The sequence below is a fragment of the Haliaeetus albicilla genome, chromosome 19, assembly GCF_947461875.1.
Source record: "Haliaeetus albicilla chromosome 19, bHalAlb1.1, whole genome shotgun sequence".
Taxonomy (NCBI): Eukaryota; Metazoa; Chordata; class Aves; order Accipitriformes; family Accipitridae; genus Haliaeetus; species Haliaeetus albicilla.
This window is the reverse complement of record NC_091501.1, coordinates 20,777,861-20,800,764: the sequence shown is the minus strand read 5'-3', so window position 1 is coordinate 20,800,764 and position 22,904 is coordinate 20,777,861. Positions and strand designations below refer to the sequence as shown.

At 43.3% G+C, this 22,904-nt stretch overlaps 1 protein-coding gene across 7 annotated transcripts in view; it reads left to right on the top strand.

The window, feature by feature from the left end:
- The window catches only part of TEAD4 (TEA domain transcription factor 4), a 59,255-nt gene extending 37,797 nt beyond the window's left edge, over nucleotides 1-21,458 (top strand). For 6 of the 7 annotated variants that reach the window (XM_069806707.1, XM_069806705.1, XM_069806710.1 and 3 more), the window contains 8 exons: nucleotides 1,225-1,359; nucleotides 2,189-2,232; nucleotides 4,685-4,740; nucleotides 5,485-5,615; nucleotides 6,597-6,770; nucleotides 16,732-16,872; nucleotides 18,349-18,567; nucleotides 21,220-21,458. In XM_069806707.1, coding sequence (XP_069662808.1) covers nucleotides 1,225-1,359; nucleotides 2,189-2,232; nucleotides 4,685-4,740; nucleotides 5,485-5,615; nucleotides 6,597-6,770; nucleotides 16,732-16,872; nucleotides 18,349-18,567; nucleotides 21,220-21,333 — 1,014 coding nt within the window. In that variant the 3' untranslated portion in view covers nucleotides 21,334-21,458. The remainder of the gene's footprint in view (nucleotides 1-1,224; nucleotides 1,360-2,188; nucleotides 2,233-4,684; nucleotides 4,741-5,484; nucleotides 5,616-6,596; nucleotides 6,771-16,731; nucleotides 16,873-18,348; nucleotides 18,568-21,219) is intronic. The other variant, XM_069806706.1, reaches the window with a different exon arrangement.
- The last annotated feature ends 1,446 nt before the right edge of the window (nucleotides 21,459-22,904 follow it).

The following is a 22,904-nucleotide window of genomic DNA, read 5'->3' as shown; positions in this document are numbered from 1 at the left end:
AACTGGATTCTGAAAAACTTTCCCATAGCTTTGGAGAAGTTTAGGAACTTTCTCAGCAATTAAAATGTTTCCCCTCCATTCACTTGAATGGTACTAGCAGGAGTCACAGATACTGTAAAAAAGAAGATACATAAGTGTTGCCCATTTCTACTGATCATTCCACTTAAACGTTATCATTTATTCTGGAGCTTTTGTTATGCCTCCTCCAAATGTTTTTGTGTTAGACACATCAGGATTCCTGGGCTTTGAAACATTAGAAAACCTTAGAGAAAGTGGAGGAGTTGAGAGAAAGGAGACCCAAGGGTGAGAACTTACTGCAGTTCAATGAATGCAAGCGGGAAGTGAGAATTCCTGAAGACGGCAGTAAGAGCTTACCTCTTTCAGCAGTTTCTGCAAGTCATGAATTCATCTGTGGCATTGCCATTATAATTACAATGTCACAGATAAATGTGGAGTGTTTGAAGGATGGAGTTTAATTGTAGGGGATATAGGAGGAAAGGCAGAATGTGAGGAAGTACTTCTGGTTGTCTATGTATTCCTTGGAAGAAGAAATGAAGAATGCTATTTGTCTTAATCATACATCAGACCCGCTAGCTGTTGCACTGTCATTGCCTGTAAAAATGTGTGCAGTTCCACAGCTCTGTTAAAATAAAAAGGGGTACATCCTTGCATATGTGCCCTGAGAGATTATTAAGATTTCCTGTTTCCCCAGGGATGGGAATAAAATGATCAATTCTACCTGAGACTAATGCAGTCCCAGACTGAGGTAGTCTTTTTGCAGTGATGATGACAAACTCCTTTTGTGAACTTCTTTTTAGAGGGTTAAAAAAACCCATAAGAAGAGTCGTTCCCATTGAATATTCTTATCAGTCATTAAAACACAAGAGTCAATTAGGGTTGTACTTTCCATTACAAAACATTTCAGCTGTGCAGCTGAAAGCCTTCAGACAGAAAGGATAAATACTTAGCAGTCTCTAAGCCAGTGATCCCAGCATTTCAGAAAGGATGGTTAGTCACATCTGAAGCTACAGTAATGGGTGAAAGACTTACATGCTTTGAAGAGTTCTTAGGACAGTTATTGGTGAGTCTCTGCTGCCCAGGTTTTCAGAGGTGCTTGTTCCCTACAAAGAAGCTGATGAGAATCCTGGTTATGCAGCATTAGACCAGGCAAGTTCTTTATCATTATAATAATTCTGTTTTTTCTGTCTCTCCTCTTGCCCATAGGATCAGGCAGCTAAAGATAAAGCCATGCAGAGTATGGCTACAATGTCATCTGCACAGATTATCTCTGCAACTGCCTTCCATAGTAAAATGGCCTTGCCTGGTCTCCCACGACCAGCCTACCCTGCTGTTTCTGGGGTGAGTGAATCAGTGTCTTGGTGGAGTTGGGCTGAATACACTTGAGTATTTGAAAGGGTGTTGAGACCTGCTGGGGAAAATCCCGAGAACATCAGAAAGAGTGGGCCAAAAGGCATTGTCTTTGTAGAACAAATCTGTCATATGGTTCAACAGTTTGGGTCTGATTCTTTGCTCACACTGATGTAAAACAATAGAGTTTCACTATATATGCTTTTTTTTTTAAATGACACAAGTGAGAGAACAATCAGATCCTTTGGGTTTTCAGCTGCCTGAAATATTTGTAGGTGTAGGTATCACTTTCTTAGTCCAGGATCTTGTTGAATTAAAACCGTTTGGGCCATCCTGACCCTTTCTCAAGCTTATCATTCCCAAGCTCATCCTGAGTGCTTAGATCACACATTGATGGCCCTTATATAAAATCCTTAAGAGATGAGGCCTGTCAGCATCCCCCAACCACTGAGCAGGGCCTAGTGAGCTTTTGCTGAGCATTGATTTCTGCCAAAATACTGCCCTGCAGCTCTCCTGGGGAAAGTGGTCCCTCCAAGAGAAAGACCATCGTTAAAGCTTTGGAGATGGAGGCACAAGGTGCATTCATAGTATTTAACATTAAAAACCACCGCTGGGTCAGTCACTTGTATGTCACTAGTAGTAGTGCGTTGTCAGCACCTCCACAAGGATGAAACCACGAATGTAGAAAGAAGAGATATAACTCAGTCACATCGTTAGAAGGCTGTGAGCTTGCAGTTTCTTTCCTCAGAAAGGAGCAAGCCTTGCTTTTCATCTCTGTTCTAAGAGTGGTGACTTTTGCCTGTATGTTGTTCTTTTGCAGTTTTGGCAAGGAGCTTTGCCAGGCCAAGCCGGATCTTCCCAAGAGTGAGTATTCCTTCATGTGAGCATCCAAAGGAGGTGCTTCTACTGCTTCCTCTATGCTGCCCGAGGAACACCATTAGCTATTACAAGATTTATAAAATGCTAAGATAACGTAGCCTTTGCTCTCAGACAGATTCCCTGACCATGGATCTGAGACTTAAGGCCCACGGTTGAAGACAAACTTAGAGTCATGAGAGAATCTTAAATAGATAAAACCCTATGTCTTTGTATGGTACCTTCAAGATGGATTACACCCCTTTACTGTGTCCTGTGACTCAGGCAGCCTAATATGGGTTATTTTAGGGAGCTGCTGAATCTAGCAGCCTGATGGAGGTGAGGCTGCCGCAGCTCTGTGCTCCCAGGTTCAACCAGTAGCGAGGCTGAGTGTGTATTCCCAGTAGGCACACACACAAATACGCATATATACATTGCACGTACACACATATGCACACAGCTGGCCATACAGAACAGCAAAGACAGACAACGCTCAGCACTCGCACAAACACAAACGGCACCAGCAGCCTCATCCTGTACCCCTCTCTGGCTGCTGAGGGCGAAGGTGCGTTAGTGGGAAACCCTGGTGCACTGCAGATCCACCCAGTAGGAAACCCTGGTGCACTGCAGATCCACCCAGTAGGAAACCCTGGTGCACTGCAGATCCACCCAGTAGGAAACCCTGGTGCACTGCAGATCCACCCAGCAGCTGCCCAGGGATGGATCCCTTGTCTCCCGGTGTGCTGGCACCCAGGCAGGTGAGCCCCTGAGGCTACAGCCCCGCTCCAGTTGCTGGTGCAGGCCTCTCACTCACACACACAAACACACATGTGCGTGCGCACACACATGCGTGCACAAACACACACACACAGAGTAAGTCCCTCCAGTAACTGGGCTTAGATACACAGTCCACCCAGTAGCTGGATCTTCACTTTCCTCATCTTGCAGTCGACTTCCAGACTCCACAGTCCCTCTGTCATTTGGCCTGAACCTCTTGGTCCCTCGGAAAGCATCCTTAACCCTGGAGACACACGGCTGGCTCCCAAACCACCTACTTGCTGGTTAGTCTAGCTTGATAATCGCTAGTGATCACACCCCACTTGCTGCTGGCACTCCAGAAACAAACACACACACGCAGAACTGAGAGCTCCTCATGCAGGAAAACAATTAGAAGTCGAATTTAGTGAGGAGATAGGACAGACTGTACCGACAAGGTGCAGGGCGCGGACAGATAACTGTACTGACCTTCTTACACATGACTGGCACCTTTTATCGCCATATTCTCCCTAAACATCCCCTAAACTGCTCTTGTGCAGTCCTAAAATGCTCTTCCCTTGCATTCCATAACATGTCCCATACCGTCTAGGCAGTAACCCCCTGAATTTGTAAGGTGACTGGTTTGTAAGCCCCAGCTGGCTCACTGGGTTGGTGTCACACCTGGATGATGGGGCTGATGGCTCTTGTGGGACAGCCCTGGGAGGGGCTGGGGCAGGGGCTCTGTTTCTCTGGTGGCTTACTGGGGCTCCCCTGCCCCAGGGGGAGATGAGCCTTTGATGGGCTGATCACCAGGGATGGCCCTGGGTGTAGTTGTGTCAGAGTATTATTCAGGTTGTTCCACCTGCCGTTGTTCCTCTGTGCTCCTTTTGTTTGTATGGAGACACACTTTTTATCATGTAACCTAACAGGAGCAATTTAAGGACTAGCAGCTGGAAGGGTGTATGTTCTCGACCCAAGCCATGTTTTCCTGCTCTCTTGTGGTGCTATGGCTAATGTTTGTGGAGCAGATCAGGGAACAGATGCTATTAAAATACCTTGTGGGGAAAAATGGCTAGTAAAAGAATGGAAGCCATCCTAGGAGAAGTAAAAAGTAGATTTTATGCCTTTAGTTTGACAGTGAATGAGGAAGCATCAATATGAGAGCTTCTTTTAGAAGCTTGAAGTATCTGCCACCCCTGATGTCAGATTATGTCTCCAGATCCTGATTTTTCTTACAGTGGTGTTAAAAGGGAGCTGAGCTGTCTTGAAACCTAGGTTCAGTTGTGGGTGTTGAACATCTCTGAATCTGGGCCTAAATGTCTGAGAGGTATCCAGACCAGACGTATATCCACTTGCATAAATTTAAATCTATCTGTGGTTGAAAGGAAAGGATAAATGGATGGGCACCAGTGTATTAACAGTCTGATAAGGATCTCTGAATAACAAGTCTGCAGAGAGAGCCTCCTGACCCACCTGCAGGGAAATCTTATTCAGTCCAGTATAGGCCCCTTACTGTTTTTTGAATTTTTCTCCATGACACTCTCTTGCCCACACAGAAAGATAATTTCCCAAAGACACTTAGGCCACTTTCTCCCTCAGGAGAAATAACTTGATCTAATTTGCACAAACAGTTGGTCAAGAACCCTTTTTTGGTTTGTTTTGGTTTGTTTTTTTGTTAACCATCTCTCTTTGTGTACTTTCGTAGCGTGAAACCTTTTTCTCAACAACCTTATGCTGTACAGCCTCCGCTGCCATTACCAGGTAGGTAAGGAAATGTAGTTCCTTGCTTTGAAATTATATTCCAACTTCAAAAATAGCCAGCACTTTAAGAAGATTAAAAAATATATAAAAAAAAAATTTTACCTATTGAAATATTTCAGTGAACCCCAAATTAATTTTTGTATGATTTCCCCTTATCACTCGTTCCCATCCTTTTAATGAGAGAGCTGAAGCTTTTTAATTTTGTTTTATTTTAAAAAACATTTTTTCCTGTTTTAGGTCAGTTGTTTGGGGGTTTCTTTTCCTCCTGGCTCAGCAGAAAATAAAAGTTTATGTATCTCTACTGTTCTTCCACCATGCTGCATGTACAAGAACACTATTTTCCATCATAACATGATTAACTTTCCAATTTCTCATTAAGTGGAACAACAAATGTCTTTTCCTTCTCCGTGTCCCCATTTTGAGAGGTTAATGGTGGTGCTTCATTGTGATACTAAAGCCGTTTATTTCACTGCTCATTTACGGCTCAATCTAGGTCCTCCTAAAGTTGCCGAACGTGTTTTCTCTGGTGTCAAAAACAGGTAGATTGTCTTTTACATCATTACCAACCCTGACAGTGCCATTTAGAGCACAGGTAGAGTGAGGACCTTGTGAATGATATTTTTGCATGATGACTGAAGTCATAAGAAAATGTAATTAGTCAGCTTTGACAGCAGGTGCTCTACTGGAAAACTATTACCAACTTTTCTCTTTCTAAATTTTGTTATATAAATCCTGTGTGCTTAGGGTTTGAGTCTCCTACTGGCCTCTCGCCTTCCCCATCAGCACCAGCTTGGCAAGGACGAAGGGTTGCTAGCTCCAAACTTTGGATGTTAGAATTCTCTGCATTCTTGGAACAACAACAAGACCAAGATACAGTAAGATACACACCTGACTTCCACCCCTCATTAATTTTTGGTCTTCAGGTAGCTCCCGTTCATCATGGATATGTTATACTACTATATGTGTATGGAAATACTTGCTTCATTGCTCTGAGAATAGAAAGCCATCTTGGGGAAACATAAGATATCCTTGTCTTAGAGGATGGAATTGCCTATAGCGATATAGCCAGCTCTGTGCCATGTGCTTCTGGCCTCCCTTTCCAGGGTCATGGATGTTCACATACCAGAGCTCAAGGCACTGAGGTGATAAGACAGTGGTACAGCCCCTGCCGGGCTATTCTATCTGTCCCGTTCAGCCTTGGAGGATAGACCCAGAATCAGATGATGGTAAGATCACATGAAGCCACGTATTTCTCTGATGTGCTGGGAACTTAAATTTGGGGGCAACTGGGATGAATTTTTATCAATGTATTTCCATGGTTTCATAGATGTTATAAAGCAGGAGTAGTAATATTTGCCTGTCTCACTAAACCTTGTGATACTGCATCTTGAGACGTACATTGGTGATGGGCCAGTTACATTTCCTCTGTCTGAGATAGAAAAGTTCAGAAAAGATGATAGTATTTGGCTGGTACCTTGCTATGGGATTGAAGGCAGCTCTTCATAGGACAAGAGGGTTGATGTTTGACTGAGTGACCTGTGACAGGTAACACTCTATCTCAGGTTATTTCAGACTATATAGCAGCAGCATGAGACAATGTTTTAGGAGTAAATATAGGAAAAAAACCATAATAATGTTTCAGAAGAAGCAAGAAGCATGGTTGTATTGATAGGAAAGAGAACAGCATGAGCTGGTATTAGCAGAGGTATTTCTGCTAATACTTCTGCCCTTTTTAGAAAGTGCTATCAAATCTTCAGTGACTTCCTGTATTCTTCCGTATACGAACCATGAATGTTCAGTATGTTCTGAACAGTACTGGACGATTTCCTAATTCCATGTTTTTCCTCTTCTTGCAGTATAACAAACACCTGTTTGTGCACATTGGGCAGTCAAGCCCCAGCTACAATGACCCCTACCTCGAGGCAGTGGATATCCGGCAGATCTATGACAAGTTCCCTGAGAAAAAAGGAGGCCTGAAGGAGCTCTTTGAAAGGGGGCCAGCTAATGCCTTCTTCCTCGTCAAATTCTGGGTAAGGGAAGGACCCTTTGTAGGGTACCCATTTGCTGTGAAGTTCTCACTTTAAAAGCAGTGGCCTCGCGAGCTGTTAAAAGACTGCTGCCTCCCAACAAATTTTCCCTGTGCAGGCAACTTAATGCAGCCACGACTGTCACTGGAGATCTTTTCTTGACTGCACGAGGCACTCATTCTGGCCTGGAGCAAGATGTATCTTTCACAGTGTCATCTGTAGAGTTGTTCTTGACTAGCGTCTGGAGATTTTATTTGCTACTGGTGACTTGGGCCCTTTTTTATTTATGTATAAGAGAAGAATTCAGAGGAAATTATTCTCTGTGTACTCTTATGTGTGTTCACTTTTCTCGGTGTTGAGTAACTTCTCAGTCAGAGGCAACATTTTTCCATCTCTTCTCTATCTCATTAGCTGCATTTTGTGTTATCCAAGTACTAATAATTTACAGATGCATATTTACTGGAGGCACAAGGACAGACAAAAGATAAGAGAGACATATAATGAAATTGGATTATGCTGATAATATATTACTGAAATGACTTCTGGTAAGTTGGCAAAATCAGCCTGGCAAAAGCCTCCTCACTCAATTTGGATTTTTGTGAGTTAGCTGAAATTTGCAAAAACTGTGCCATTGTGCTTCAGGGTACAAACAAAATAGTTTTGGTGATCGATATTATCAGAGGTATTACGAGATTAAAAATAATAGCAGCTTGGGGCAGTTGCACACTAGATGGCTGAGGGAATGTGTAATGGGATTTGGAGCCTTTCACCTTGAGTTTACCACTTATAATTCAACCCCAGGTCAGGAGTGAGATGATGAGAAATGAGCTTTCATATCTCTTACTCTTCATACAAACTGGCACTAGAAAGCCTCCTAACTGGTGCTTTCAGGAGGAGTTCACCGAAGTGCCTTGAGGTGCAACTTCCCAGCTGTCCCAAGGCCACCCTTTCCAGAACTGAGTTGGAGAATGTTGGCTGGGAGTCTGCTGTTCAAGTGTCTGGTGCTTAGAGCGTTAGTGGCTGGTGATTCTTGGGGAAACATAATTTTACTACCCGCAGACTATGTGCTACTGAGCTAGGCTTCTCATGGGATTCGCCTCTGTGAGAGTACAACAAAGCCTGTTTGGGAAAGTTGAAACAAAAAGTAAAAGACCAGCCCTGTTCCGGGTGGAAGAGAAATACTTGGGAGCGACAGCAGCACCTTGCTGAGAAGGGTATCCTTTGACAAAAGCTGGGTATTGATTGCCCTAAGAACTGCCTGGAAAAGGAAACAGAAGTCTGATGTGACAAAAGAATGGAAAAAGAGGAAGAGGGGATAGCTTCTAAGAAATGGTCCTTGGAAAAGTAGGAGCTGCGAGATCTGCTTCCTGCTGTGGGATGGGGATCTCGGGAAACAATTCACATCCTGGTGAAGAGCACTGGCTCCTGTGTGCTGTCACTCTAAAGTGCTTTGGGAGTTTCAGGACCCAAAAGGAAGAGCTTAGAGGGAGATGTTACGCAGAGAGAATAAAACACTGAATTCCTTGAATTAAGGAGAGAGAAATCATCATGAAATTGTGATCTAGTGCAACTGTGATTTTATTTATCGAAACTGTTAGTGTGTGTTTGCGCTTGTAGGGTTGGGTTTGGGGATTGTGTGTGTTTGGTTTTTAATATCAGAAGGGTAAGTGTGGCCTATGTATCATGTCAGACCAACCTAAGTTAGGCTTTTGAAGGATTTACAGGGTGGGATGTCGTTAAGTTGGACTCTCTCTGGGTCCACGTGAGGTGTCTGGTGTCCAGAGGGTATCAACTCACTGAAATTCGGCTTGCATAGAGATGTGACATAGGATTTGAAACACCTTTACACCAACGTATACATGCTGTCCTGGGGCTCTGCATCTGTACACTTATAATGACAGTGATATTTCTGGGCTTGGTTTAATATTTTGACTTTCTGATTTTTTTTTTTTTTTTTTTTTGGTAGCCTTGCATTGTTGAATCCCATCTGGAGTTAACATCAGGTTTTATTGGTGGAAACGTTACAGGCTGTCACTTACAAATAAGCAAAGTTTACAAGTCAAGTCATTGATTGAATGGAGGCTTCTAAGGCTTTTAAGTAAATCATTTGGTCTTGTATTTGTTTCTCAGTGTAGACAGTAGCAGGGATGAAAACACCATTCCTCATGTCATATTCTGGATAAGAAAGGATTGGGGCACTTTTATGATTTGCGGTGTGTTTCACAGGAGTACTTACATTAATCCTGTTGTAAGATTTCAGCTAGGATCTCTAAGGCAATATTAACCAAAGCAGTTCAAAAAAACCTTTTGCTCCAGAAAATTTGGACTTTTTTGAGGAAAACTCCAAACCTTATTGTTGCAAAAATTGTATTCAACGTGCCTGAAATATTGTGGTAATGCAGTCTTATACTTAAACGCAGCGTGTGAGCCATGCCTGTAATGCACCGTGCTAACATGTGTCATGGGAATTCCTGAGTTTGGTGTATTGCAATAGATGTAGTGTAGTGTAGTGCAATGCTCCCCACCCCCCCCAAACACTTTTCACAGATAAGGCAATGTGATTTAAAAAAAGTTTAACAGAAGAAAACTAGATTTCAGCTGAGATTTTTATGCCCCTCTGCATTTTTATACCTCTGTAACAGTATATGCTAGGGTGCTTTTTCATTTTGCTGCCTGATGGCTCTGGACAGCTATACAAATATACTGCTGATGTCCAAAGATGTGTTGGGTAAAGCAATTCAACTACACTGTTGAATTTGTAGCATCATTTTAGGATAAAAGTATTATCCAAAAGCAAATTACCAATAACCTTAAACTTGGTGAGTAGAGTTAAATACTTGAAGGGGTGTTTTGAGACATGAAGATATGATTGAATTTTCAAAGGTTCTGAATTGAAGTGGTGGTTGCAGGTGGCAAAGACTTAAAAAATCAAGGCATTGAATAAGTCGGTTTTGTATATATGTAGTTTTAAGCTTGAAGAACCTGAGGCAGGAACCTGCCATTACTGTACTAAGCATTGACTATACCAGATGATCTGTTGTGCACCAGAAGCCTGACTTTAAACACCAGGGTTGGGGTTTCTTGACATCACTGATAGCACTTAGGACCTAGTGTGACTGAGAAAGAGATGTTCATGTTTGTTCAATGGTGCTTTAAATTACTTACACCATAGCTAAAAGTTGGTGGGTTTGAAACATAGGCAGTGTTTGCAATTCTTCCTTGATTTTGGCATTGGGAGTTTGGTACAATGAACTAAGTCTTGGACTTGGATTGGCAGGTTGTGTATGACATCTGTGTGACATTTCTCAGTGCTCCAAGTGCATTCTACCACACGACAATGAATGTGAGACATTAGCCTCCCAACACATGGGCAGTGGCAGCTCTGCTCTTTTCCAGTGTAATATTATCTCTACCACCTGTTACTTGGTTCTCCCCATGGACTCCTCCTATATGCATCGTTATTAATAGTTTGGGGAAGAGGCGTTTTCAGATCTTTGCACATTAGTAGGATGGTGCACTTGCATCTTAAAGCTTTCAGAAGTTGTGAGACTCTAGATGGAGGATAGAAGGAAAATGACAAACTGGGAATTCAGGACAGGCAGTACTTTGTCCAGAGCAGCCATCTGCAGAGGGGTGGATCAGGAGAATTGTTTGGGAGACCTTTCCTGCCAATGATGAATATATGTAGTAATTTCTTCTCCTTGGTGATAGGCAAGCTGAACCAGTCAAAACACTGAGTGTTTTCTTTCCAGTAAGTGAATTATAGTTTTGTGGAAGGGGCCGAAGGGGTGGGCTGGAGACCGCTGTCCTGCACTTGGCTTCTCTCCTGTCCCAAGCAAATCCAGTCAAAACAGCAGCCGCGCAAATTCTCCTCGGCACCCTGCCCTGCCCACTGTATGCTTTCAATCCTGACCTGGGAAAAACTGCTTGGAGAGCAAGGAGATGGTAATTTGGTCTCCATGTCCATTCTGTCCTTGGCACCTCTTCTGAGGCAGCAAACAAGACAGCAGCTAGCAACAGAGATTTTTATGATCTTTGCACATTTTTTCCTAGAATGGATCTGACAGCCCATTAATTTCACCTGCAGTCACCAGCACCACCTCCTACCAGTTGCTACCTTATGTAAGGAGACTCTGTCAATGGCACTTCTTTCACCAAAGTTATTCCCCGCAGTGTTCAACAGTATAGAGATTGTTGACAGCAAAAAGCAGATTGAAAGACTGAATTGCTGAGGAATCTGTCTGCTAGGTGTCAAAATAACACAATCCTGGGGGGCTAGCTAAGTTGCAGCTCCCCGTACTTCTGGCAAGGCCTTCTGCTATCTTTGGTTAGCTCAGAAACTCTCCCCTTCTCCCTTTCTTGGAGGCTGAAGCTGCAGTAGCACAAGTTTTGGACTGCTCTTGAAGAATTGTTCAGCATATGCCTTTCCATGGACCACGTGGGACCTGAGTGCAAGATATCTGCAAGCTGTGGTTTCTCATGGCATTTAAGGCCATGTGGCTAGTAGGAGCCTGGGGGGCAAGGCAACTCAGCCTGCTGACTATGGACTTTCCTAAATCCTGACTATGTCTCCTTTGCCTGCCTAGGCTAGGGTAAGGAACATATTCAAGAGTTATCTCACCTGTTGTTGGACATACTAGTGCATTTGCCAGTGAGGAGCTGAGGCACCTAGGCTCTAGTCTCCAGGTCAGAATCGCATTCAGTTATGTATTCAACAGGTCCATGCATTCCCGGACTATAAAGTGAAGATTAGCCTTCCTACTTGATGAAGCGCTGGGAAGATGAATTTCCTTTAAGTCATAGTCACTATTATTCCCTTGTATCTTTGAGAGTTGGAAAGTAGTGGACAAAGTAAAGCAGACCTTTCTCTGCTCACCTTGGCTGCTCACCCTGGGATTGTGTGTGCTTTGGCACAACGTTTTCTTTAGAGAAGGAAATCAGAAAGTGAAGAGAAAGAAAGAGTCCTTTCCCTAAAGCCACAGTGTGGTCTAGGTGTTTTGAGGAGCTCATAAGAATCTAGACATGGAGGCCGTAGCATTTTTAGATGTTAAGTTAAAAGCAGTAGCTCTTTTGGTCATTAGAGACCCCGTGATGTGCAGTATGATTTTTGTCCTGGTGCAATCCTGGGAAGCATAACTGCAACCATTAGTGATTTACCTCAGTGTCCAGTTGATGTTTAGAAGTTAATTTGGCTATGTCAGCTAACAGTGTTCTTCCTCAATTTTCCGCCTTGTCTCCCTTCAAGGAGGTAATCATCTCCGTAGCAGGGAAAGCGAACAGGTTGGAGTTCTACTCCTGAGCGGTTCTTTGGTCTCGTATTCATGTACACCATTGCCATTTTCAGTTGACATGAACAAACCAGATTGCAAATAATTCAAGAGCAGATATGTGTGTGCTAAATAATCTCTGGTATGGGGGCAGTAACTTCCACGAGAGGATGGGAACCAGCAGCTTTAAGTAAGTAAATAAGCTGTAACTGTAAGGCCAGCAGTATCTGTCTGAGGTGCTGTAGCTCCATTCTCCTGCAAATGTGAACTGGAGCCCTCAGCTAGCTGCTAGTGTCATTCCCTGGAGCTGCTGAAATTCCATGTATGTATGTTTATGGGCTGAGATTTTCAGAGGTGACAGTAGGTGGGTGCACAGCTCTTGTTGACTGACCACCCTAAGACATGTCTGACAGTCCTAGCCCATAATATGGGACATACTTTAGAATAAAAAGTGCAGTGTAAATGCCAGGGAGTTCCAACATGACCCCATTGCTTCACTGCAGCAGGGCTTCCAGGAACCTGATTGTACATAATGTTAGTGAATGGCAATGACTGCTTAATTCAAACAGTGTTACCATAATTTTGCCTACTGCCAAATAGTTTAATGTTGATTAATTAGATGTTAACTAGCTGTGAAATTCTAGTCTGCTCTTTTGACGGGAGACTTGCCAAATTGTGGAGGTACGCTAGAGTGGCTTCTTAGGGCTAGTGAAGCTTTTCTCATGAAGTGGAACTAGCACCTTTCTCCTTTGCCTCATATTGACTGCACTTATTTCTTAATTTGCCATTAAGAGTTCAGGGGAGTATAACCTTAACTTTACTAGTGAGACCCTGAAAATGTTTGCCTGGTTCTGCAGTGAGAACCTCTGCTATGTTTATGTAGCAGTGATCCAACCAAGCTTCAGTAGCCTTGACCCTTTGTTCTTTTGACTCAGTGGGACAATTTCTTTGGAAAAGCGGAACTGGGTCCATACATTGTGTTTATCACCCCCAAGGGAAATAGCTGAACAATATTGCAAAGGACTCCTAGTCTAGTTCCTCTTTGGAGAGGGGAAGGAATTAATGTTTATTCAGACAGCTGGAGTATGGGTCAAATAAACAATACAGTTAGTTGCATTGACATGTAAATGACTATTACAGTAACTCAATAAAAACCTAAACCCAAACAGAGTAGCATTGCTACTCTCTAATACATGTACATTTGTGGGGCAAACAAAGTAGCTGCATAGCTATAGTGGGGAAAATTTGATAGCAAGGACTTCAGCATGACCATAATAATTCACTTGGCAACGTGAATTATGATTAAGTCTGTAATGCCTGCGCCTTGTTCCTATTAATACCTGTGCTGTCAGGTTAAAGTAGCCTGGATTTGCCCACATATGCTACTCCAGTATAGACAAACCGTCAGAGCATAACACTGCATTACAGTCATTTAGATGGTCATGACAATGTAAAAGCTTCCAATCTTCCTTCAGCTGTTGTTTCCAAGTCTTGTGCAAAAGTTATCACTACCTCAGTGGTGCAAAAATGAATGATGTAAAATAATTTTTAAAGAAGTTTTAAATCCAAATTGTTTTACTCATATATTTTAACATGTGTGCCCAAATTTGTTTTCAACTCAGTGAGGAGGCAGAAAACTATAGGGGCAAAAAAGGATAAGTTGTTAAGAGAAGTCAGGAACCTATTCAGCTGGATAAATTGTTTTGTGAAGCTATCTTCTGAGGAGAAACAAGCATGAGAATAAAATAATTGCCGGTTTTGTATGACTATCTCCTGATAAATCAGAGGATGCTCTTGAATATATAGTATGCAGGAGATGAGAAATTTAGGAAAACATAAAGGTATGAGTGCACAGCTGGTGTAAACTGGTATGAATGTAGTATGCATGTAGGGCCAAGCATATTCACAAGGGTTGAAGATCTGTGACTAATTCAGAGGGAGGGATTCGACTTAAGAGGGGGAGTCATAGAGAAGGCAAGCCATTCTGACAAATGGACTTTCTTTCATCCGTAATCTGTGGTGAAAATGTTACAACTGTTAAGGATTTTTGTAGAAACTGTGTGAAACAACACAGTCATTTTGAGGAGTGGTCATGTATTTAAATATCATGCTGTTATGCTGTCCATTAAGGGCAGAGTGAAAGCTGTATGTCCATCCCTAATGCTGCCAGTGTTGATGTGAACAGTGGAGCATTCTGTCGTCTTGCCTGGACTTAATCTTTGTCCTGCTAGAATTATCTGAATGCTACAACTGCTAGTCTAGGAGATAGCCCAGGAGATGCATTGCCCACTGTACTTCATGAAAAACCTCCCCTAAATCTGTCTTTCACTTGCTTCTGAGTTTGTAGTATAAAAAAAAATCATGGTAATTGGATGTTATTGGTTCGTTTGCTTGGATCTTCTGTGGCATCATTTAATGCAGATGGTAGTTTTTCTCTAGGTGGAAGTATGTGTGCACAATGGCACAGTGGCAGCAATGCCCGAGTGTTGTGCTAAGTGGAAAATGGAACTGAATTTTCTGAAATAAACGGGAGGATGGTTTATTTTATGTCCTTTACCACCTCCTCCTTCACACACCTCAAGTGGCAAGTTAACAGCCATGGGAACTGGATTGAATGGAAACGCTGCACATTATTACACAGCTGCTTTTCCTGCTAGTGCTTTTGGCATGACTATTGGCAAAATGATGAATTCTTCTGTGACAACAACTCTGTGCAATGGGAGGTGCTGGTGAGTGTTGTGGTACAGAGATGGCTCAGCCTAACTCTCCAGGGGCAAAACTTTTCAACTTGAAAGGAATGACAACAAAGCATGGCTTCTAGCAGTTTCCTAGTTACTGCTGTAGTTTCTCAAACCCAGAATTCACTAGAAGCAGCAATCCTGCCTTCTGGTTTCCCTATTGCTGCCCATCCTCCCAACACATGTTTTTTGTCTGAACACACACAAGTGCTTCTGAATCAGGTCAGGGAGCCAATCCCACCGAGAACTAGCTGAGCAATTCCTCAGCGAGTCTTGTAATACAGCTACAGAAACATTTGTGTCAGTACAGGAGGAATGGGGAGGCACAAACTGCTCTGGGACAGTGAGACTGCTCTCTCTTGGTGTCAGGACCAGCCTGGTGTTATGAAACTACAGCTTGGAGGTGCAGTTTCCCAAGAGGCTCAAGCCAACCTGAGCATGTGTTGCCATCAAAGTAGGCATTCTTTGTGCCCTCAGCTTTTGTGTGTGTTCTCACCTCTTCCAGCCCCTGCAGCTTTGTGGAGATCCAAGTGATTTTTCTTGTCTTACTGAAAACTAACTCACCAAAACCACAATAAAATTTGTCTTGGATGGGATCAACTCTCTCATCTGGCTAACAACAGAGTCGTGCAATGGCTAATGGTGGCACAAAGGCAACAGCAAGCTTGTGTGGCTACGGATGGGGAGAAGGCTGGACTGGCACTTTCTAGATTGACTTAAACCTCTTGTGAAATTGCTACTTAAGAGAAATAAGCTAACAGTATTATCCCATGGCAGAGACAGGTATTTTGTATGGCAAAGAAAAGGGGGATTCATTATTGAGTGGTCCAGTTCCAAGGCTAGCATTGCTTGTCCCAAGCGCTGCTCTAGATCTCGAATAAAAAACTTTCCCGGATATCGGCTAAGAAAACCATGCTGGAATGGCATCTAATGCAGTCCTACTCACACCGTATCCACTATAGCAGGAATATACTTTGTTCAGTTTCCTGTTTCCCTCAGTTCAGCAGGAAGAATGCAATAGTCTGAAGTAGCCTATGGGAACTGGTCATTGCTTTTCTGCTGATGTAAGCTAGCACCTGGGCTTGTGGAGTACAGAGCAGCTCTACCCTTTTAGTTTTGAAAGGGAGGAAGCTGAGCTGGGCATTCCCGCACCCCTGTTGTGTTTTCCGAGCTTAAGGCAGCCGCCTCTTCTTTTCCTGCACGGGGTTTGAATGACCCCTGGTGGGAACTTCAGACAACCAGGAGTTCTAGGAGTTGAGTCCCAACATGAAGCTTCAGTTGGCCAACCTTAGGCACCCACATTTGAAAACTGTGGCTGCTAATGGAGATGGGTTTGTATTCACGTGGAACTGGGCTGGATCCATCAGCAACCTATATTCCTTACATTGCAATCCTGTCTACTTACATTCTTCATAGCATAGTACCCGAGCCTAATGCGTGTGTGTACTCACATATGCCTTCTCTCTGCTCTGTCTCTTTCCCCTTACCTATGAATTCAGTGTGGAGAAGCTTTATTACAGTTGCTGTACCTTTATTTTTCCACCTTAGTGAGGCAGCCCAGTCTAGCCTGTCTGTTGCATTGCTCTGTCTCTACAGTGCCCTCCTGTCTGCTCTCCACATGCTTTGTGAGTACCTCCATGTTGTACTGGCACTGTGCAGTTACGGTAAATATCGGCTAAGGCAAGGGGCTGTGTCATATGTTTTTAATGTTAAGAGGATATTCCACCAGATTTCCCCAATGTGTATGCAAATCCCCACCACCATTTTCTGAGGTGGGAACTGGATTTTAGTGCATAATCTTCAGATTTCACTGCTTGCTTGATGCGCATTCATCTGCTTAAGGAGCTCTGGATACTCCAGTGCTTTACAATCTTGGCTATGCAAGGTAATGGTGAAAAAACACCACAACCATCTATTGATAACCATCTATATTTCTTCCCCCTTTTTTTTTTTTGGCAGGCTGATTTGAACACCAATATTGAAGATGAATCCAGGTCTTTCTATGGCGTTTCCAGCCAATATGAGAGCCCAGAAAACATGGTCATTACCTGTTCCACCAAAGTGTGTTCCTTTGGAAAGCAGGTGGTGGAGAAAGTGGAGGTAGGGAGCAGACACCTGGGTGCAAGGTTCTCTCTGGCTTCTGTTTTGTCTCTTCAAGTATTTGCATCTTGCGTATATCTCAAGGCAAAATATATCCCATGCTTGTTGTCAGGGAGATGGATACCATAGATTATTATTTCTGAGATACGCAGGTACAAGATTGCTCTAGCCTGCAACATGGCCTTGTCTCAGGACTTCATTGAAGACCCGGTAGTGTTTGCTATTGTTTCCTTAAATCTCAGTTTCTGAAGACATGTGAATATGTAAGACTCTCAGCTCTGGTGATTCTCTGGGGTTTTTTGGGGGAGTAAAAAAAGCTAGGAAACCTGGACCCTTGTTTTGTAGTCCAGAAAGGTGAAGACAAATAGGCAACACCTCACTCTCATCGGTGTTTTTAAACAGATCATGTATAGACTACAGCTATTAATTAATAGACTGTAATAATTTACAGGCTATAGTCTTATGGTTTTGTGGGCCTTTATTTAGTGCTTCTACACTTACATCTTGAGCAACACTGGAGCTGCATAATTATGCATGTATCCGACAACGAAGAAATTCTTTCTGATGCCACGTTCAGCTGCAAAGAGAGCTGCTCTGACCTGTTTCCTGCTGCTCTCTTTCTCAAGGAGCCTTTAGGTGCAGGAGGAGTGCCTGTGTGCAGAACACCAGTCGTTCTCCTGTCAGCAGTCAGTTCAAGTTATATCCTTCCCCAAGACCCATCTCCAGTCATATGATAGAAATGCCTGAAGTCCGGTTGTGTATTTGCATGATGGGATAGATAGGCCAAAGAAAGGTGTCGTGGTGCACATGAAAGGAAACAAAGCTCTTGGGGGTGAAAGGAGGTAACGGGCAATTAAGGGTATGCTGTGAAATGATAGAATCCAGCCTCAGCTTCTGTTCAAAGGCAGATGAAATATACAGCAGCTAAGATGTGAATGTGAACAAAAAAAATCCCTCTCTGTAACACTGGCCAGAGCCTCTCCTAAGGGGGAGCAGAGATACTATGTTCTTTCTCTCACTGGTACCAGAAGGCGTTTGTCCTTTCCAGCTGTGAAGTATCCTGAGCATACGATTACCATCATTACTAGGAGCTTCCTGGTCTTGCTAAAGCAGTAGTTTTAACTTGTTCAGTTTATTCACACCTAATATTTTTCCAGTAGAGTTGCAGACCGTAGTATAGCTGACAATTGGTCTGCTCCTCTTAGTTACCTTTCACAGCTCCTTGGCAGTTTGCTGCTCGTAAGCTGGAACCCACTGTTTAAAGTAAAAAGAAATCAAGCTGAAGAAATTAGAGGGCTCAAGGAGACTGCCCTTGGTGCGAAGTACTGTAGAAGAATGATTAATCAGCTCATTACTGTTAGAAAAATGACTTGAAAATGCCATTGTAATTTTTCTGTTCTGAATCCCTTTATGTGATTAATGCTACTAATGTGACAACATTAGCCCCATGTGCCCCTTTTGTGTTTTGCATTGCAGACAGAGTATGCACGCTATGAAAATGGACACTATTCCTATCGCATTCACCGTTCCCCTCTCTGCGAATACATGATAAACTTCATTCATAAACTCAAGCACCTTCCTGAGAAGTATATGATGAACAGTGTGCTGGAGAACTTTACTATCTTACAGGTGGGACTTTCAACTGTTTTCGTTGGAGCTTGGAAACATGTGAGCCCCATGCAGGAGTTCACTGTTGTGAGTCAAAGCAGATTTCCTTTTACAGCTCAGCATGTAATTGAACTTGGTATCTCTTGCGTGTATTGCACATCAAGACCATTTATGGAGCTCTAGAGATAGTAACTCATGCAGAGAAGCAGCAGAAGAATTTGAGAGACGTGAGTAAGAGAGAGAAAAAAAGAAAGATAAAGGGAGAAGTCATGAGGCAGAGAGATAAAGGAAGGAGAAGGATGCAAAAGTCAGTGAAGGAAATGCTCATTCCACTATTGGACAAATGTTGAGGTCCATTCTGTGCCCTGGCCCTTTTTGCAAGGTAAAAAAAAAAAAAAAACAAGAGCACTGTTAAGTGGCACTGTTAATTTTGTCATGGGAAGAGTTCTTCACTGGCCAGGTAGGAGGGAAAAAAAAAAAAGTTGTTTCCTCAGGACCATCCTGAACCTGGAAAGAATACAGAGGCACATAAAGGAAGGGGCATGTTGGGGGAAGCTCTATGACACCTTCATGAATCACTGCAGCCTCTAGGTAGGGCAGTACTACAAGGCTGCAGCAACTAGATTTGCATTAGTGTCTATGTCGTACCAGGAGCCTTTCCAGGCTCGGATGCAGCCGAAATTTGGGAAGAGGGCAAAGACAGCTTAAAAGGTGGATTTTCCTAATGGACTGAGTTCTGTGCTCGCCTCTACAAGATGCGTCACAGATCTTCGCCCAAAGAACCTGAGGTTGGGTAAGTAGAAGAGATGCTAGCAGCTGTATGAAAGAATGGAAATCAAGTGGTCTTCATTCCATTCTCTAGAGATCTTGTGGGACTTCAGGCAACTCATTTCACTGCTCTGTGGCTCAGGTACCTCAGCTGTAAAACACAAGGTTAATAGTATACCTCACAGGGCTTTAGGAGGCTTTACTCTTTCATGTTTGTACTGAGATCTTTAGCATCTGGAAGAAAAGAGGAGTATCAATGCTAAGAGGTTTTTTAGATGAGCAAAAGCATGAAGGAGGCAGGGACAGAGAGATGGAAGGCCTGTGTGCTGTAATTCATACTGAAGAACACTGTAACTACTTTCTGTATGTTTCATTCCTCAGTCAGGCCCACACTTGCTATAAATTTTATGAACAAAGTTGTCATATAGTTATACTTCCTCTGGGGCTTTATGTTTTGAGTAATCTCATGTCCTTCCCTTACCTCCTGTCACAGAGAGGCATGTCGCATGTGGGTACTGGCACAGCCTTTTATGTATTGCCTTGCAGTCCTGCTCCCTGAGCAGCAGACTGAGCATCTTCCACCCCTCACTCCCCACTGGGGAGCTGAAAAATGATCATGTTTAATGCAAGGGGTGCTGCTAGTCCTCAGTCCCCACTACCAACTTCTGAGGCAAGTCTGATTACATTTTTTCTAGACCCTTTCATGAGCTTAGATACCCCTAATCTCACAAGCATGATTTGTCTTGCTTTGCACGTTGCTCTGTATCTAGCCCTCCAGGATTTCACAGCCCATTTTCCAGAAAAGGCTCTGGTGCCTTGCCACACCTGGGTGTGTATAACTCACGATGGCCTGCAGAAGAAAGAAGGGTTAGTTCAGCTGTAAACCCAATCAAGAAGTAAGAAAAGAAAACAGAATAGACCGAAATCAGGCTGCTAAAATTAATAAGCAAGTTTGAAAACAGCTATTTTCTTTCTGTTTTCACAAGAACAGTTGGGCTTCGGTACAGTTCAAGCCTCCAGCTGGTATGTTTTTCTTCTGTAATTGAGCTGGTGCTACTGCTGATAAAAATGTATCTCCTCCAGCAGGAGAGAACGGCTTGAAGCTTTAGCTATGGCACAAACTCAGATGACAAGAATGTGCAAAGTTCTGCAGTGACAGAGAGAGGGAAGGAGCTAGGAGCTCTGGGTGCAACATTTCGCTTGTCCCTGCCGTGTAGTGTAGGCAGTGCACGCTTCCGAAACTAGGACAACACTGTTCATCACCATGCTTGGTGACACTGAGTCATATTGCAGAGAAGCTAAGGTTCCTGAAGGCCCATAGAAAAAGAAATGGAAAAAAAGGAGCTTCTGTAAGAATGCATGGGTGTAGCAGCCATCCTTCTCCTGACATCTACAGTGTATGGAATGGGAAGCGTAATGGAGTCAAACCTATAAGTCTCCTGTAAAATGAGTTATACTCTATAATCCTCATGGTCTGTGTCTACCACTGACAAGCAGGAGCAGATGGAGGGAAAGAACTGTTCACGGCTGTGATATATCAACAGATACGTAAGCAGGAGTGGATGTACCACAGGTGGCCTGTCTATACCCAACAAACAGAGCAAAAACAGATTTTCTGTGAAACACCTTCTCTCTGCTGAAATCTGCAACACCAGGGGGTGAGGAATAGAGGACCTAGTGGACCTGCTTCCACTTACGTGATCACTGCTTGGTCACAGCTTTCTTTTCTTCACAGTGGACTCTGCGCACCTCCCTGTCTCTTCACTGCATTGTAGTCCCAATGCTGTGAAAGTGTTTTGCTTGGGTGTGTGGGCACATAGACTGAGGGTTGCAGTGGCTGAGCTGTGTATCGTTCCTGTATTTCTCTGTTCTTTGCCTATTACGGACTTTTTGCCCTATGTTAAATGTGTTGGAATATGTAAGCAGAGGAACAGCAGTTGCCATCTCAGCTTCTTCTCCTTTTCTGTCTAGGTTGTGACAAACAGGGACACACAGGAGACCTTGCTGTGCATAGCATATGTTTTTGAGGTGTCAACTAGTGACCATGGTGCCCAGCATCACATCTACCGGCTGGTGAAGGACTAGAGACTCTCTGCCCTGAGTCGTCCATGGGATGCATGTCTAAGAAAAAAGCCTGTGCTTGAACAACCCCTGCCCCTCATACCAAACTGAAAAATAAACTGCAGATATTATGTATTTTCAGAAAAGCACCTCTGAGCTGTTTTGTGATTGACAGGGTCAAATAAGTTTGCATCTCCAGGTTTGTGCGAATGGGAAAAAGACTTGGAGTCAAAGAAGCAGGCAAATAACTGCTTAAGCGTTTCACCACAAACAGCATCCTCTGGAATGTATTTCCCACAGAGCACACACAGGGTGTTCTCGTACACAAAAAAGGAGCGGTATGCACCTGAGCGTACAGGTGGGTCAATGGCAGCAGCTTCCATAAGTTTGACCACATATGAACAGGTTGAAAATGTTCATGCTACATCTGGTCTGAGTGTGTGCACTCATATACATTCATTTGTAGGTCAACACATGCACAGACATACTTACCGTACATTTATATGGATGTCAGTTAAGACATATGTGGGCATATGCAGGTGTATAGAGATTGCACATACAACCTACGTATCTGCCTGTCCAGCTGTACACCTTAGCAGATGTGCAGTCACAGGTTCCTTCAGCCTTCCTTCTGTTAGAGGCTGGGTACTGTTTCCCTCTTCTGTGCATGATAGTGAGAGACCAACCTTTCTTTTACCCATTAAATGAAGTTACGCTTAGGAAATTGGGTATAATTATTGCTGCTTTTGCTTCTGTTCTCCCTGCACAGTTAGCACTGCTCAGGGAGCTAGACTTTGCTCTTTTCTTGCACACCAGCAAAATAATTGTTTACCAAGATCAAATTATTCCACCCATTAGTTGCAGACACTGAGGAGCACAAGTATTGCAAAGAATGCCATCTAGATGAGAAAGAATAGTGAAAAGAGGTTAGCTTTCCATGTTTCTAAGGCAATCAGTCTCTCTGCTTTGCTTGTAAACTGAGGTTGTTTACTCAAGAGTCACTGAGAGGCAATAATCTTGGTTCCCACAGTGCTGCTGATGTGGGGAAAGATCCAGCCATTCTTGTTACTCTGAGGGAAGAGGTGGGTTGCGTCATGCTCTGGCAGCCACCGAATGGGGAATTTATTGGGTGACCAGGCACAGTCCCATGGCACAGATTTGGATATATGGTGTTACATCTCCTCTTTCCACAGTGCCTCAGAACACCTTAGGAAACACCTCACCTATTTCAGATGTTTCCATCCTTGTGTTTTTGGCACAGAGAAAAGAACTTGTGGGTACTTGAGGAATCTGAGATACTGTCAGAAATCAAGGGTTTATTAGAATGGCACAAGGTAAGAGCTTCAGCCACACACAGATGAAATGACTTCTTTCAAGAATTTATGAACTTGTTGGTGCTCCCTTCTACAGCTTTCAGTCTGCTGGTTAAAGGGCTCTGTGGATTCCATGAAGATACCGTACAACTCTTCCCACAGCGTACGTAGAGGCCTGTGAGACGTACATATCTCCTCCAGCTTCCTAACCATCTTCCTGTCCTTTAAAATGTTTCGTTTCTGTATTTGAAGTTGTAAGTTGTACTCATTTACAAGGTACTC